This window comes from Apaloderma vittatum, unplaced genomic scaffold (assembly GCF_000703405.1).
Source record: "Apaloderma vittatum isolate BGI_N311 unplaced genomic scaffold, ASM70340v1 scaffold14233, whole genome shotgun sequence".
Classification (NCBI taxonomy): Eukaryota; Metazoa; Chordata; class Aves; order Trogoniformes; family Trogonidae; genus Apaloderma; species Apaloderma vittatum.
The window spans coordinates 16,728-28,160 of NW_009706552.1; the positions used below are offsets into that span (position 1 = coordinate 16,728).

At 37.0% G+C, this 11,433-nt stretch overlaps 1 protein-coding gene across 1 annotated transcript; it reads right to left on the reverse strand.

The window, feature by feature from the left end:
* Positions 1–2,827: 2,827 nt before the first annotated feature.
* LOC104271235 (tankyrase-2-like) lies at positions 2,828–10,595 on the reverse strand (the record flags this gene model as incomplete). The annotated part of the gene is made up of 8 exons (XM_009865845.1): positions 2,828–3,368; positions 3,668–3,824; positions 5,237–5,423; positions 6,653–6,758; positions 7,780–7,854; positions 8,495–8,592; positions 9,819–9,939; positions 10,513–10,595. Coding segments are annotated over 8 exons (890 nt in total), but the record flags the coding sequence as incomplete, so codon positions are not given.
* Positions 10,596–11,433: the final 838 nt, after the last annotated feature.

Consider the following 11,433-nt stretch of genomic DNA (forward strand, 5'->3'; position numbering starts at 1 on the left):
CACACAGCGTGGTGTTCAATGAGCAAGTTCAAAGGAGAAAAGACAGGGGCAACTACTTTCATGCACAGTCACTTCCATTCAAAATTAGTGCCAATGTACTTCTTGAATACGCACTGTGTAGATAATCGGAAGTTTTTCAGTTATATCACAGAATCATAGAGTGGTGGGGGCTGGAAGGGAGCTTAAAGACGATCTAGTTCCCGCCCGTGGCAGGAACACCTCCCACTGGAGAGGCTGCTCCAAGCCCCATCGAGCCTGGCCTTCAACACTTCCAGGGATGAAGCACCCACAGCCGCTCTGGGCAACCTGTTCCAATGATTCACCACTCTCACAGCAAAGAATTTCTTCTTAATATCTAACCTAAATCTACTGTCAGTTTGAAATCACTATGTAAGAGCCTGGCTAAATTATTTTTTGATTTCCAGAAACTAAGGTCCACATTACAATTGAAGTTTTTAAGAAAAACCCCTACAATTTTCAATTTGCTTAGTTGCAGCAGTTGTTTCTATACTAATTACTTCGTTTTTAAAAAATCTAATGCAGAACGGAAAGTTAAAATTTAATCTTTTACAACCTAGCTTGGTAGAATTTTCAGAAGCAATTGTATTAAAAGTTGTACTCCCAAAACACTGCAGATTTTTTCCAACACCCTTGATCTTACTAAACATTTGCTTTCCTGCCCTCTAGTGCTCATTTCTATTTAAATCTTTCATACAAGTCTGGTTCTGGCAACATCCTATCACATAAGTAGTCCTATTGAAATAAAATTACTAAACTTATTGAGATACTACAAGGGAGCTCATGTACATATCATACTGCTACCTATGAGGTTATTTGAAAGGTACGTATTTTCAGGTTACATTTCACTTTACAAAACCAATGAGCATTGGGATTTATTATTAAAACATTTTCACCACTGGCTAAAGCTGTTAGCTATACACCAAACCTCAAGTTTCCACAGTATTTACAGTTTTTCATCCACATTAAAATTTCTTCTATTTAACGCAATTAATTTCCCCCTACTGATGTAGTTTGTTATAGTATTGTGCAAGCTTACTTTTAAAACGATGAGTTGACGTACTACACCTGTAAGTACTCCCATGCTACCAGAAAACCAGTGAATTAAATTTATTTAGTGTTAAATGGATATGGAATGTTATACAGTACATGTAAAGACACTTCAAGATGAGTAAAGCAGAACTAATTGCACAAGAGATTAAAGGTTCACCTCAATAGTCAGTATTATCAAACCATTACAGCTTCCATCTTCAGAGTGCAAGATATGTCATGCAAAAAACAACAGCTCAAAAAATCCCCAAACAGACAAAACCAACATTGTGGTACCACTTAAAATGCAATCATACCACAATATTTTACAAGACATCAAGTGATCATTCACCAAGAATGAAGCATTTCAGCAATGAAAAAAAAAAGTTTTAAACATACTTAACAGATTTTGCATGAACACCAATTCCAGCATTACTATACCTAAGGAACAGGCAACATGCTGGGAGAAAGTACCTAAAAATCAAAGCCTTTTTTTACTCATAGTCAATATTACTTTCTGCAAGAATTATGCAATCTTGTTACTCAGATTCCCCACATAACTGGGTAAGGTTCAATACATTTTTACATAGAGCATAATCACATAACCATCACATCAGCAAGACAATTTCATTATCTTGACCAGTTAATACATTTAAAACCATGGTATGATAACATGCCCCACAAACAAACTGCCTTCTGGGACAGTGTCCTCTATGTAGAAATATAAAACAACTAAAATACTCCCCCAACCACTTTAACCCCAGATGAACTATAAATTTGTATTTACATATTTTTTGAAATATGTAGGTAAAAACTGCAGATGAAAGAGACAGAGACTACACAAGAGAGCTACGAGAGGGCTGACCGAACTGATGGGTGCATTCATTAACTCCCCAGGCAAGACTTGAACAGGGGGGCTTCACCTTTTGCGCTCTTCCTCTGCCCAAACCATCTTACCAGGGCTACTGAAGGCAGGTGCTGCTGGGGAATAGCTGCTCATCCCGCTTACACGCTCCTTGCCCAGCCAGCTGAGCACGGTCAGCACAAGCCTGCACCCTGACCAGTTCCACTCAGCGAGAAGCGCTGCAGGTAAGCACACTTCTAAGCACCTGCTTTGACTACAGCTTGGACATTAACATGGAAGAAACAGAGGACATTACAGGACGATTTTAAATATTTCCACCTCATAATACTTCTCTCCTGAGGGCACCAACAGGTAGATTAATTTACCAAAAGAAGCACACAAAAAAGGCCAAGTTGTTTCCCCTCACATTAGGAATAAACTATTTAACTTTCCTGGCTTAAATGTAAGCAAGAGGAACTCAAGAAAGACCTCCTTGAGGTTAATTTTCCAACTCTATTCAAAGAAAATAATTTACTAAAATTGTAACTTGCAAGGTCTACTAGCCTTGAAGTGAGAATACAGGTTAACTATAGCTATAGTTAAATAAAAAAAACGAAAAAACTTCAGAAGACTTTTTACGGAAATAAAATGTGCAACTCTAGGAAGTGGGTGGAAAAAGACTTTAGTATTCAGCTGGAACATTCTATTTTCATAGCCCATCATTCTCAGGAATGTATATTTCATAAATAAAACCAGAACAATTTGCATATTTGATCTAAAGTTGGATATTTCCAAACCTCTTCAGATAAGATTTGCTTTCTCCCTCACAAATAAGTGATAAAACCTGAAAAAAAAATTATCTTTCTCAAATCAGTCGCGTATGAGAAAACACAGGCGAACAAACCAATATCTGGAAAAAACATTTTGTACAAGGTTGTAGTTCTAAACACTTATATTACAAAACAATGTAAATAAATACCAGGCTAGTACAAAAGCTCTTATTTACAGTTTTACAAATGAAAACGTTTTCAGTGTAAATGCAGTGTTTTAAAGAACACAATATTAGTAAAATGAATTCCTGTATAGACCATTACAACTTCTGCTAAATTTCAATGCAATATTGTATCAAAACCATTGTTTCAAGTTAACTTTTGTTTATAATTTAGTATAGCCAGACCCCACTTTATGCCTGGAATGGTATCTGTTAAAGTGCTGAAAAAGAGGATATTTCTGAAATTTTAGAAAAAACATACTGTACATTATTAAAGCTTTATCAAGTCAAAAAAGGTATATTTTGTTCACATTTGCTACCACACCACCTGTGGATGAATGTTTTTCAATTCGTAATTAACACGATGGCAGCCACAGATATCTTCGCATCAAAAGCCTGATGGTTTTCCACAAGTAACTTGTCTTAAGTTTCAGCAGCGGCTTCAGGTTTCATAATCTGGTAAGTAATCAAGTATTCTGGATAAGCCTGAAAAAGAAGCAACACACACATTCATTATTATTATTTCATTTTCTGGATAAGTTCAGAATGTCTGCTAGAGAGGGACAAAAACACACTTATGCCAAAGAAACAAAAACGCAAAAAATCAAAGGTGAAATGCCAGGAGCATTCTGGAAACTGGGATCCTTTCACCTGCAACCACAGCTGCAGTTTGTTCTACGACAAAAGCAAGTTCTAGCACCTCGAAAGCAAGAAACGCTCTCCAGTACACTATATGCCTTTATAAAAACAAGAAGCACGAAAACCCAAATCAAAAAGATATTTACCTGCTCCCCTCTGTAAATGACATATTCTGCCAATGCCAATCCATTTACACTGGGTCGCCCGGTAACTGAGTGATGTCCTGGGGGAGAATGAGCCATTTTCATAGCACTGAACTGCAGAAAAGACTTGCCCAGCGTTACGCGACAAAACAGCAATTGCCTGTGTTAAAAGAGACAAAAGATCATGAATATAAAATGTTTGTGAAGCTTCAGAAAGACTATCCTAATTTGAAACTTTTACTGGAGGAGGACACAGGAACTTTAAACCCATTTTAGTCAATCTCTCTTCACAAAATTATGAAGTTCTGCTTTGAAGGACACAAGTGACACTCCCTTCAGAAAAGCTCTTTAGCTTGAAGAAACAGATAACAGCCTGATGTAATAACATAGACAAAGGTTTATTTTAATTACTGGAAACAGCATGCTTAACAATGTACTCAAAGATTGTCACTACCTTTTCGTGTTTTTTTTAAAAAAATGAGTATTTCCTTGTTTGTTTGTTTTTTTTTCAAGTTCTCTGAGGGTACCTCCCTCCAACTACTCATAACAACAACATAATTCACTTGTGTTCTAACACTAGATTTGTATCAAACAGCCAAACCAACATCAAGGCCAAGTGCAAACTCTGGATCAACACAAAATACCTCACAGTAGCATTTATCAGTATTGTTTTGTTGTTTTCTTTACAAAAAGACAGAACAGAGGTACTCATTTCTTTACAGAGGTATTACTGCAACGGAATCTCGGCATTTTTCAGACCAATGCTAGGTACGCAGCTTTGCTCAGCCGAAACTTCAGCTTGTCTAACTCTTCAGACAAGACAAATTAACCAAACCCCTTCTTATTCAAAACTTTAGAAAACATAAAAGCATCTGACATCCTCTACAACTCAAGAAAACTATTCTCTTTATTTAAAAGTGCCAGAAAATCGTAAGCAATACAAAGAGGAGCAGAGACTCCGGGAAGGCAACTGCAAAATGACCTTATCCGTGTGATACCAATGCAAAACAGTATGCACTCAAACAAACTATTCTCCTGGTTGAAATGACAGCCACTGCCACAACAAACCCCATGAAGTAACTATTCTGAACCTGTTATGTAAGACATAAGAGGTTGTTCTGCAGAGAAGTGGATTTAAAAACTCAGGTAATGTCAATGTATCCACATCTACAGTTTGGCTGTGAAGCAGCAGTGATGCCGAGGCTGTGCGTCACAAAGTCACAGTCAAAGAAACCCTCTCGAAGCAAAACAGCATCTGAGTATCACTGAACTTCTTTCGCTGTAACAGGCCAGAGATTAAACCCTCACATTGATGCATCTTTCACCCAAGCATCTAGCAGATCCCTTGCACTCTCTAGCTACCTAAGTCCGATTTTTACAATAAATTAAGCACAAAGGTTTGGTTAAATCCACTGAAAATGGTTAAATATCAAAGTTTTCTGAAAGCCTATATTAAGCTCAGCATATAGAGAGTGCGGTGAAGTACCAAGCAAATCTTTATTCAACAAGAGACTCTGCTGACTTGCTCGGCTATAACAATAAGGCAAAATGAGATTCTTCTGAATGACTTACCTGTGGCAAACATAACACGATCTGTCTTTGTGAATTGGGCATCCAGTGCCACCTCCAATTCCATACACATACTGATTGCTTTTGGAAGAATTTTCAGCAAAATAAATCCCAGCTCCAAACATACCGCCTATATAGGCATGTCTCTCATCAAAGCCTTTGTGAATGATTGCATTCACAAATGGTGAGCCTAAGAGAAAAGACGTAAAATATTGAAAACACATTATATAGATTTTTGTATGTGTGACAATTCAATCATTCATTCTCAATTTCTTTTTGTACAGATTTTTAATACATACAAGGAAATCAATCTCCAGAAATTCTGATCTCAATTTACACAGCCAATTTGCTAGAGATACTATACAAGTGACAATAGCTGATAAGAGTATATTTTTAACAAAGATTTGCAAAGGATAATATCCGAGACAACTCTTGCTGCAAGAGAAGGCCCTGTGAATCTGCACTCCCTTTGGCAGAGCATCATTCTAACAAAGATTCATTGAATGCACTGCTATGCAAATCCTGCCTCCTTCCTAACACTAAGTAGATTGCATTTGAAAAGCAACACCTATAAACCAGTTTTCATTTACTTGCAATGGTCATAAAATTTATCCTTAAAGAATAATCTGTGCAAGATGGTTGGATTCCGCATCTCAAGACACCTGATACCCATTAATTTCCACACGTGCAGGTTTTTTCATTAAGGATGTTTGTAACAGTATATATAAATGAAAGCACCTCTAGAGAAAAGCTGTTGTAGGAGAACATGGCGTTTTAGAGTTACGTTGGGAATTATAGCAAAAATAATCCAAAGACTTATCCTCCAACCTAAAGATAATAAAACCACATATGAAGCAGAAGAACATTTCTGATGAGAATGAGCAAAAATCTCTGACAATTGCTTGTCATCTTCTTCAAATGGCTTATGTGGTTAAAGACATATGTTAACGCTCAAAAAAAGTTATATAAACTAAAGACTTAAAATTAAAAAAAGAACACTCATAAGACATTAATTGCTTTGTTCCAGGGATAATTTTATTACTATTTAACTAATTTAAAAGACTTGCCTCTAAAGACAGGTCATTCCATTAAGAGGCTCTTCCCTCTTATGGGGTACAGATAGCAGTCGGTATCTACAAGTTCAGGCAAGTAGTTACTTGTTCCATTATTGCTGCTTCCAGCAATAATGTATTATTCTTCTTTAAAGTCTCCTTCAAAAAGGAGATGGAAATTTTAGAAGAAAGATGCAGCATGTTGTATGTCCCCATCGTGAAATATACAAATACTTCTTCATATAAAACTCATGCAAAACACAGAACCTACTCACAGTAAGAAAATTCTTTGCTTCAGCCAGTATAAACTCTCCATTAAGGAGTGTTGATGGTGAAACAAGTTCAAAGGTACATTTCAATATCTCACCGTGAAACAGCATCCGTTCATTAGCGTGGTTATGATTCTCTTCAGAGACCTCTTTCCTCCTGTGAGTGTATCTTTCCCACAGTTTTTTGTTGCACACTTTCTGAATCTGAAACAGTCAAAATCCACCCTGAAGCTCAAAACTCGTTCGCTTTACTTGAGACGTTTAAGCTACAGCAGCTATACTAAAGTACTTACACTGCCAGTTAAACAATACTTTGCTTAGAACTCTATGAAACACAAATTCTCTAACTTATCCTGAAGAAGCTGATTATTGGAGAGTATCTTAAATAAACTGTATTACAGGCTTAATTAAGAATCGATTAATTTGAAATATCTGTTGAGCAATGCTTAATTTAAATTTAGCAGGTTTAGTCACATTCTACCTGAGTATCACTCCACGCATAACTTGATCGTCTAGTAAACTAAGAAGTGTCTTCTATGAAGACTTCTAGAGCACTTTTAAAAGAAAGCAAATTGCATACTCTCTGCAGAGGTATGCTGGACATTGGCAAAGTCTTATGTGTGTAGACACAGTGCATCAATTCTACCGGAGAAACTGGAACATCAGTTCAGAACAAAACTTAACAGTACTTACTTGCAAGTCAAAATCTCTGTAAATTTAATGAAAACCACCATTTCTTCAGGGTGAAAAAAAAATGAAGGCAAACCAAAATTCCACTAAGTTATTTGAAGCAAGGCTGCCTACTGCCTTATGCTTTAAGTTTCTTTGGCATTAAATCACGCCAAAAATATGTATCCTTACTTCCAAGTTTCAAGAGTTTTGTTTTCACTTCTTGCTGATTTTTCTCCTGCCATACTCTCAACAGAAGCCTCCCTTTGTTTCCTATAAAGCCTTCTGTCTTTTTCTTCAAACACTCCGCAGTTTTCTGAGGTCCTTCTATGTCAATTTCTCATAAAATTTCTTAATGACTATTCACCCATAACAATTTCTTTTCTGCATAATCATTCTTTGAACTTCCCTGTGAGACGATCTTTTTCCTGTGCACGTCTCAGAATGTCAAATCTTAATCACATTATGGAACTCAACAAACAACATTTTATGGACATTTTATTTTCAGTCAAAACCCTAAAGGTGTTACCGTCGATCATGAAAATGCAACAGCTACCTTTAAGATGTTGTATCTATTGAAGACTCCGCCAGCATGTCCTCCATCTCTATGCTCTCGAACAGTACTCTGCATCTGAAGATTGAGAATTTTAAGGAGGATCACTTTGTTTCAGGTCACATTCAAAACACACATCCTTGACACAGTCAAGAAATCAAAAGAACTAATTCTGTCTTAAAAAATAAATAATGATCCAAGATATTTTTAGGCACAGATTACAGGTCAAGAACTGACACATTTTGCAGATGCACATGAGCAGGCTTAATGGTTTTTAATTTTTTATAAAGAAGTATCTTGATTAGTCCATAGTCTGGTTTTCTAATTGATAAAGGCTGTCACGAATTTATTTAGAATGGTCTTTCTTCAGTGCTTTGTCCTGTGTGATTATGACACTTTGGAAGGAAGTGACTTAAAAACCTGTGTATAACAGACAGGCAATTAGTAGCACAGAATTTATGTTATATCAAAGAGCTTTTCTATATAGTATAGGTCTTAAAAAGTACTACTATCAGTCATAACAAATGAGAAAAATTACAGACATCATGAGTACAAATTAAAAGTGGTGCAGTCACAGTTGAAAATGTCAAGTATCTTTATTCAAGTTTTTCTTAGGCTTGGAGATGCTATTGCACTGTTAAATTGTCTAGCGATACTTCTTTATCTACTTCTTAGTAGAAATAACAAAAATACCAAGAGACTATGAAGAAAAGCATACCTCTTCTTCTACTGACTGAAATTCCTTATCTTCAGTGGAAAGATCTATGAGAATAGTTCCACTACCAGACGTATTTAAAGTCAGGTATGGGTTAAGTCCTGCAAATATAACAAAAACACAACAACAGTTTCAGAAACTGCTTTAAGACTGCCGATTAAGAGATTTTTCTTCTTAAAGGGACCATTTCCTTAAAACTCAGTTTACAAGATGAAGAGGTCAGCTGCTAAGGAAGTCATAGATCAGCAATTACTTTAAGACAGACCTTTTCAGTGCCTTTATTTATAACCTCTACTCCTACACTACTGCACATATACCGTAAGTGCCATGAGAAGCGCAGCGGCAGGGTCTGGATGCAGATCAACCACAGTCCTTTTCACCTATCTATGGATACTGATCAATCATTCTCTCAGCAAGAAAAAACACTCCAGACACACTAACCCGTTTGTCTGCTCAGCATGTTAATGTATATGACAAGGAAACTCTACGTATGCTTCCTTAAGAGTTCATTTCAACTCTAGGCAGGGAAACAGTGAGCAACCTGCCCCCTGTACATAGTTCATGGCTACTGATGGCAACAGAATTGTGAACATGAGAATTGACTTTAAGTACTAATTTACTATGAACATCCTTCCCATGAATCATGCAGAAAGAGCTGACAAAAGAACCAAGTCTGTGAGCCTAAAAGGCCTGAGCCTGATATTGAATGCTTAAAGGAAACTTCTCTATCACTTTAAATATGCCAAAAAAAGTAACCACTTTTACGCACAATGCATTGTCAATTTATATACAGACTTCAATCACAACTGGCAAGTAATGGGAATGTAATTACTAAACATCAAAATCCCAAACCTGTGTGTATCAAGTGTCTTTTTGCCCATGGCCTTCCCAGACAATTAGCAGGTGACCCAATGGAACAGTATCTAATGGGGAGGGCCTAACACATCATTAGAGAATGTGCTCTGCTCTCCAGACTGCTCCAATGAAGGTAAATATGCCCTATATCTAACAAAAAAAAAAAACCCAGGAAAACAACTTACAGTCATTTTGAACTAGATCTACACTTTACCTAAGGAAACATGAAACACTGATCACAAAATCAAAAAATTAGAGCACTGAAAGGCAAGATTCACAGTAATTCACAGCATAAATAAAAGTGCTTATGTTTCAAGTCAGAAGACATTCTCATCATTTCAAGGGCCATTTTCTAGGACAAGTTTTATTATAATTTCTTTTTAATGAGATACAATTTGGAATAATCTTAAGCACGTATAAAAATGGATTCTATAAAGGCAGTGTTACATAATCACTTGAAACAAGTACATACCTTGCTGTCCGGAAATTAGTCTTTCAACTCCTTTAATGATTTTATGCCTATGACCATAAGCATTAATTCCAATTTCCTTCAGTTCTTTGTGTCCCATTTCAACCAATACATCCAGTGTTATCTATAATGAAAGCAACACCATTTTTCTGTACAACTGTCAATGATAGTGAAAATATACATCACAATAGTTGAGATAAAAAGTGTGAAAGGAACATGAACACTGGAGACTTCAGCGTATTATTCTCATACTTTACTCAACCGCTTTCTCCAAACTTTTGTCTTTAAATAAATATGCTACAACCTACAATTGGGCAAACTTGCATTGCTTAAAAGGACCATGTTTCTGATTGAGAAATACAATTTTCTAGATATATTCATGTCCAGAGAAACAAATCCAAAATTATTAATCATCCCTGACTACTTATTTACTCCACCATTTACACCACTGAAAGAAAACATGCTTACACTCTCAAATTGATATGACATTACTGTCCTCCGTTTTTTACATACGCATATATTTTAATACATGGTTGTATTATATGCAAGTAAAAAAAAATCCAGTTATGCTCCTTTCCTTCATTACATTCCTTTTAACATTCACTCATTTTAAGTGTCTCACTACATTATTCTAAAAAGTCAGTATTTATTCCATTGCTTTCTAGCTGAATATCTGGAAATAAATATGGCTACTTACCTGTTCTCTCTCAAATATGTCAATTAGATGTTCAAGGCCGAGGTTCCGCACAAACTGATTTATGCTAAACTCTACACCTGAAACTGGGCAAGAAGAAAAACTCACAATGAACATTCATGTATGTACTGCAGACTAAACTATACCCATAGCATCTGGCAATAACAAGTGACAGAGATTCCTGGTCTTCTGAAGACGGGGAATAATTACCACTAATCAGCAGCAACTATTACTTAGTCTACCCTAGTACTTTAAGATTTCTATCCCTCCTAAGAGCAGTCCTTGTGCTTCAGTTACGTAAGCAACTAACTAGCTACCAGAAATGCCTGTTAACGTAGAAAATATTTTGACAACTAAAATCACAGACCCATAGAATGGCCTAGGCTGGAAGGGACCTTAGAGATCATCTAATCCAACCTCCCTGTTATGGGCAGGGACACCTCTCAACTAGATCAGGCTACTCAAGGCTCCGTCCAACTTGGCCTTGAACCCCTCCAGGGAGGGGGCAGCCACAACATCTCTGGGCAATTTATTCCAAAGTCTTGCCGCCCTTGTACTGAAGAATTTCTTCCTAAGGTCCAATCTAAATCTATTCTCCTTCAACTTAAACCCATTTCCCCTTGTCCTATCAGTGGACACTCTTGTAAAAAGTCCCTCCCCAGCCTTCCTGTAGGTTCCCTTCAGGTACTGGAAGGCAGCTATTAGGTCCCCCCAAAGTCTTCTCTTTTCCAGACTAAACAGTCTCAGCTCCCACAGCCTGTCCTCATAGTAGCAGAGGTGCTCCAGGCCCTGGATCATCCTTGTGGCCTCCTCTGAACACGCTCCAACAGATCCACGTCCCTCTTATGGTGGGGGCACCGAAAATGGACGCAGTATTCAAGGCGGGGTCTTGTAAGAGCAGAGTAAAGGGGGAGAATCACCCCT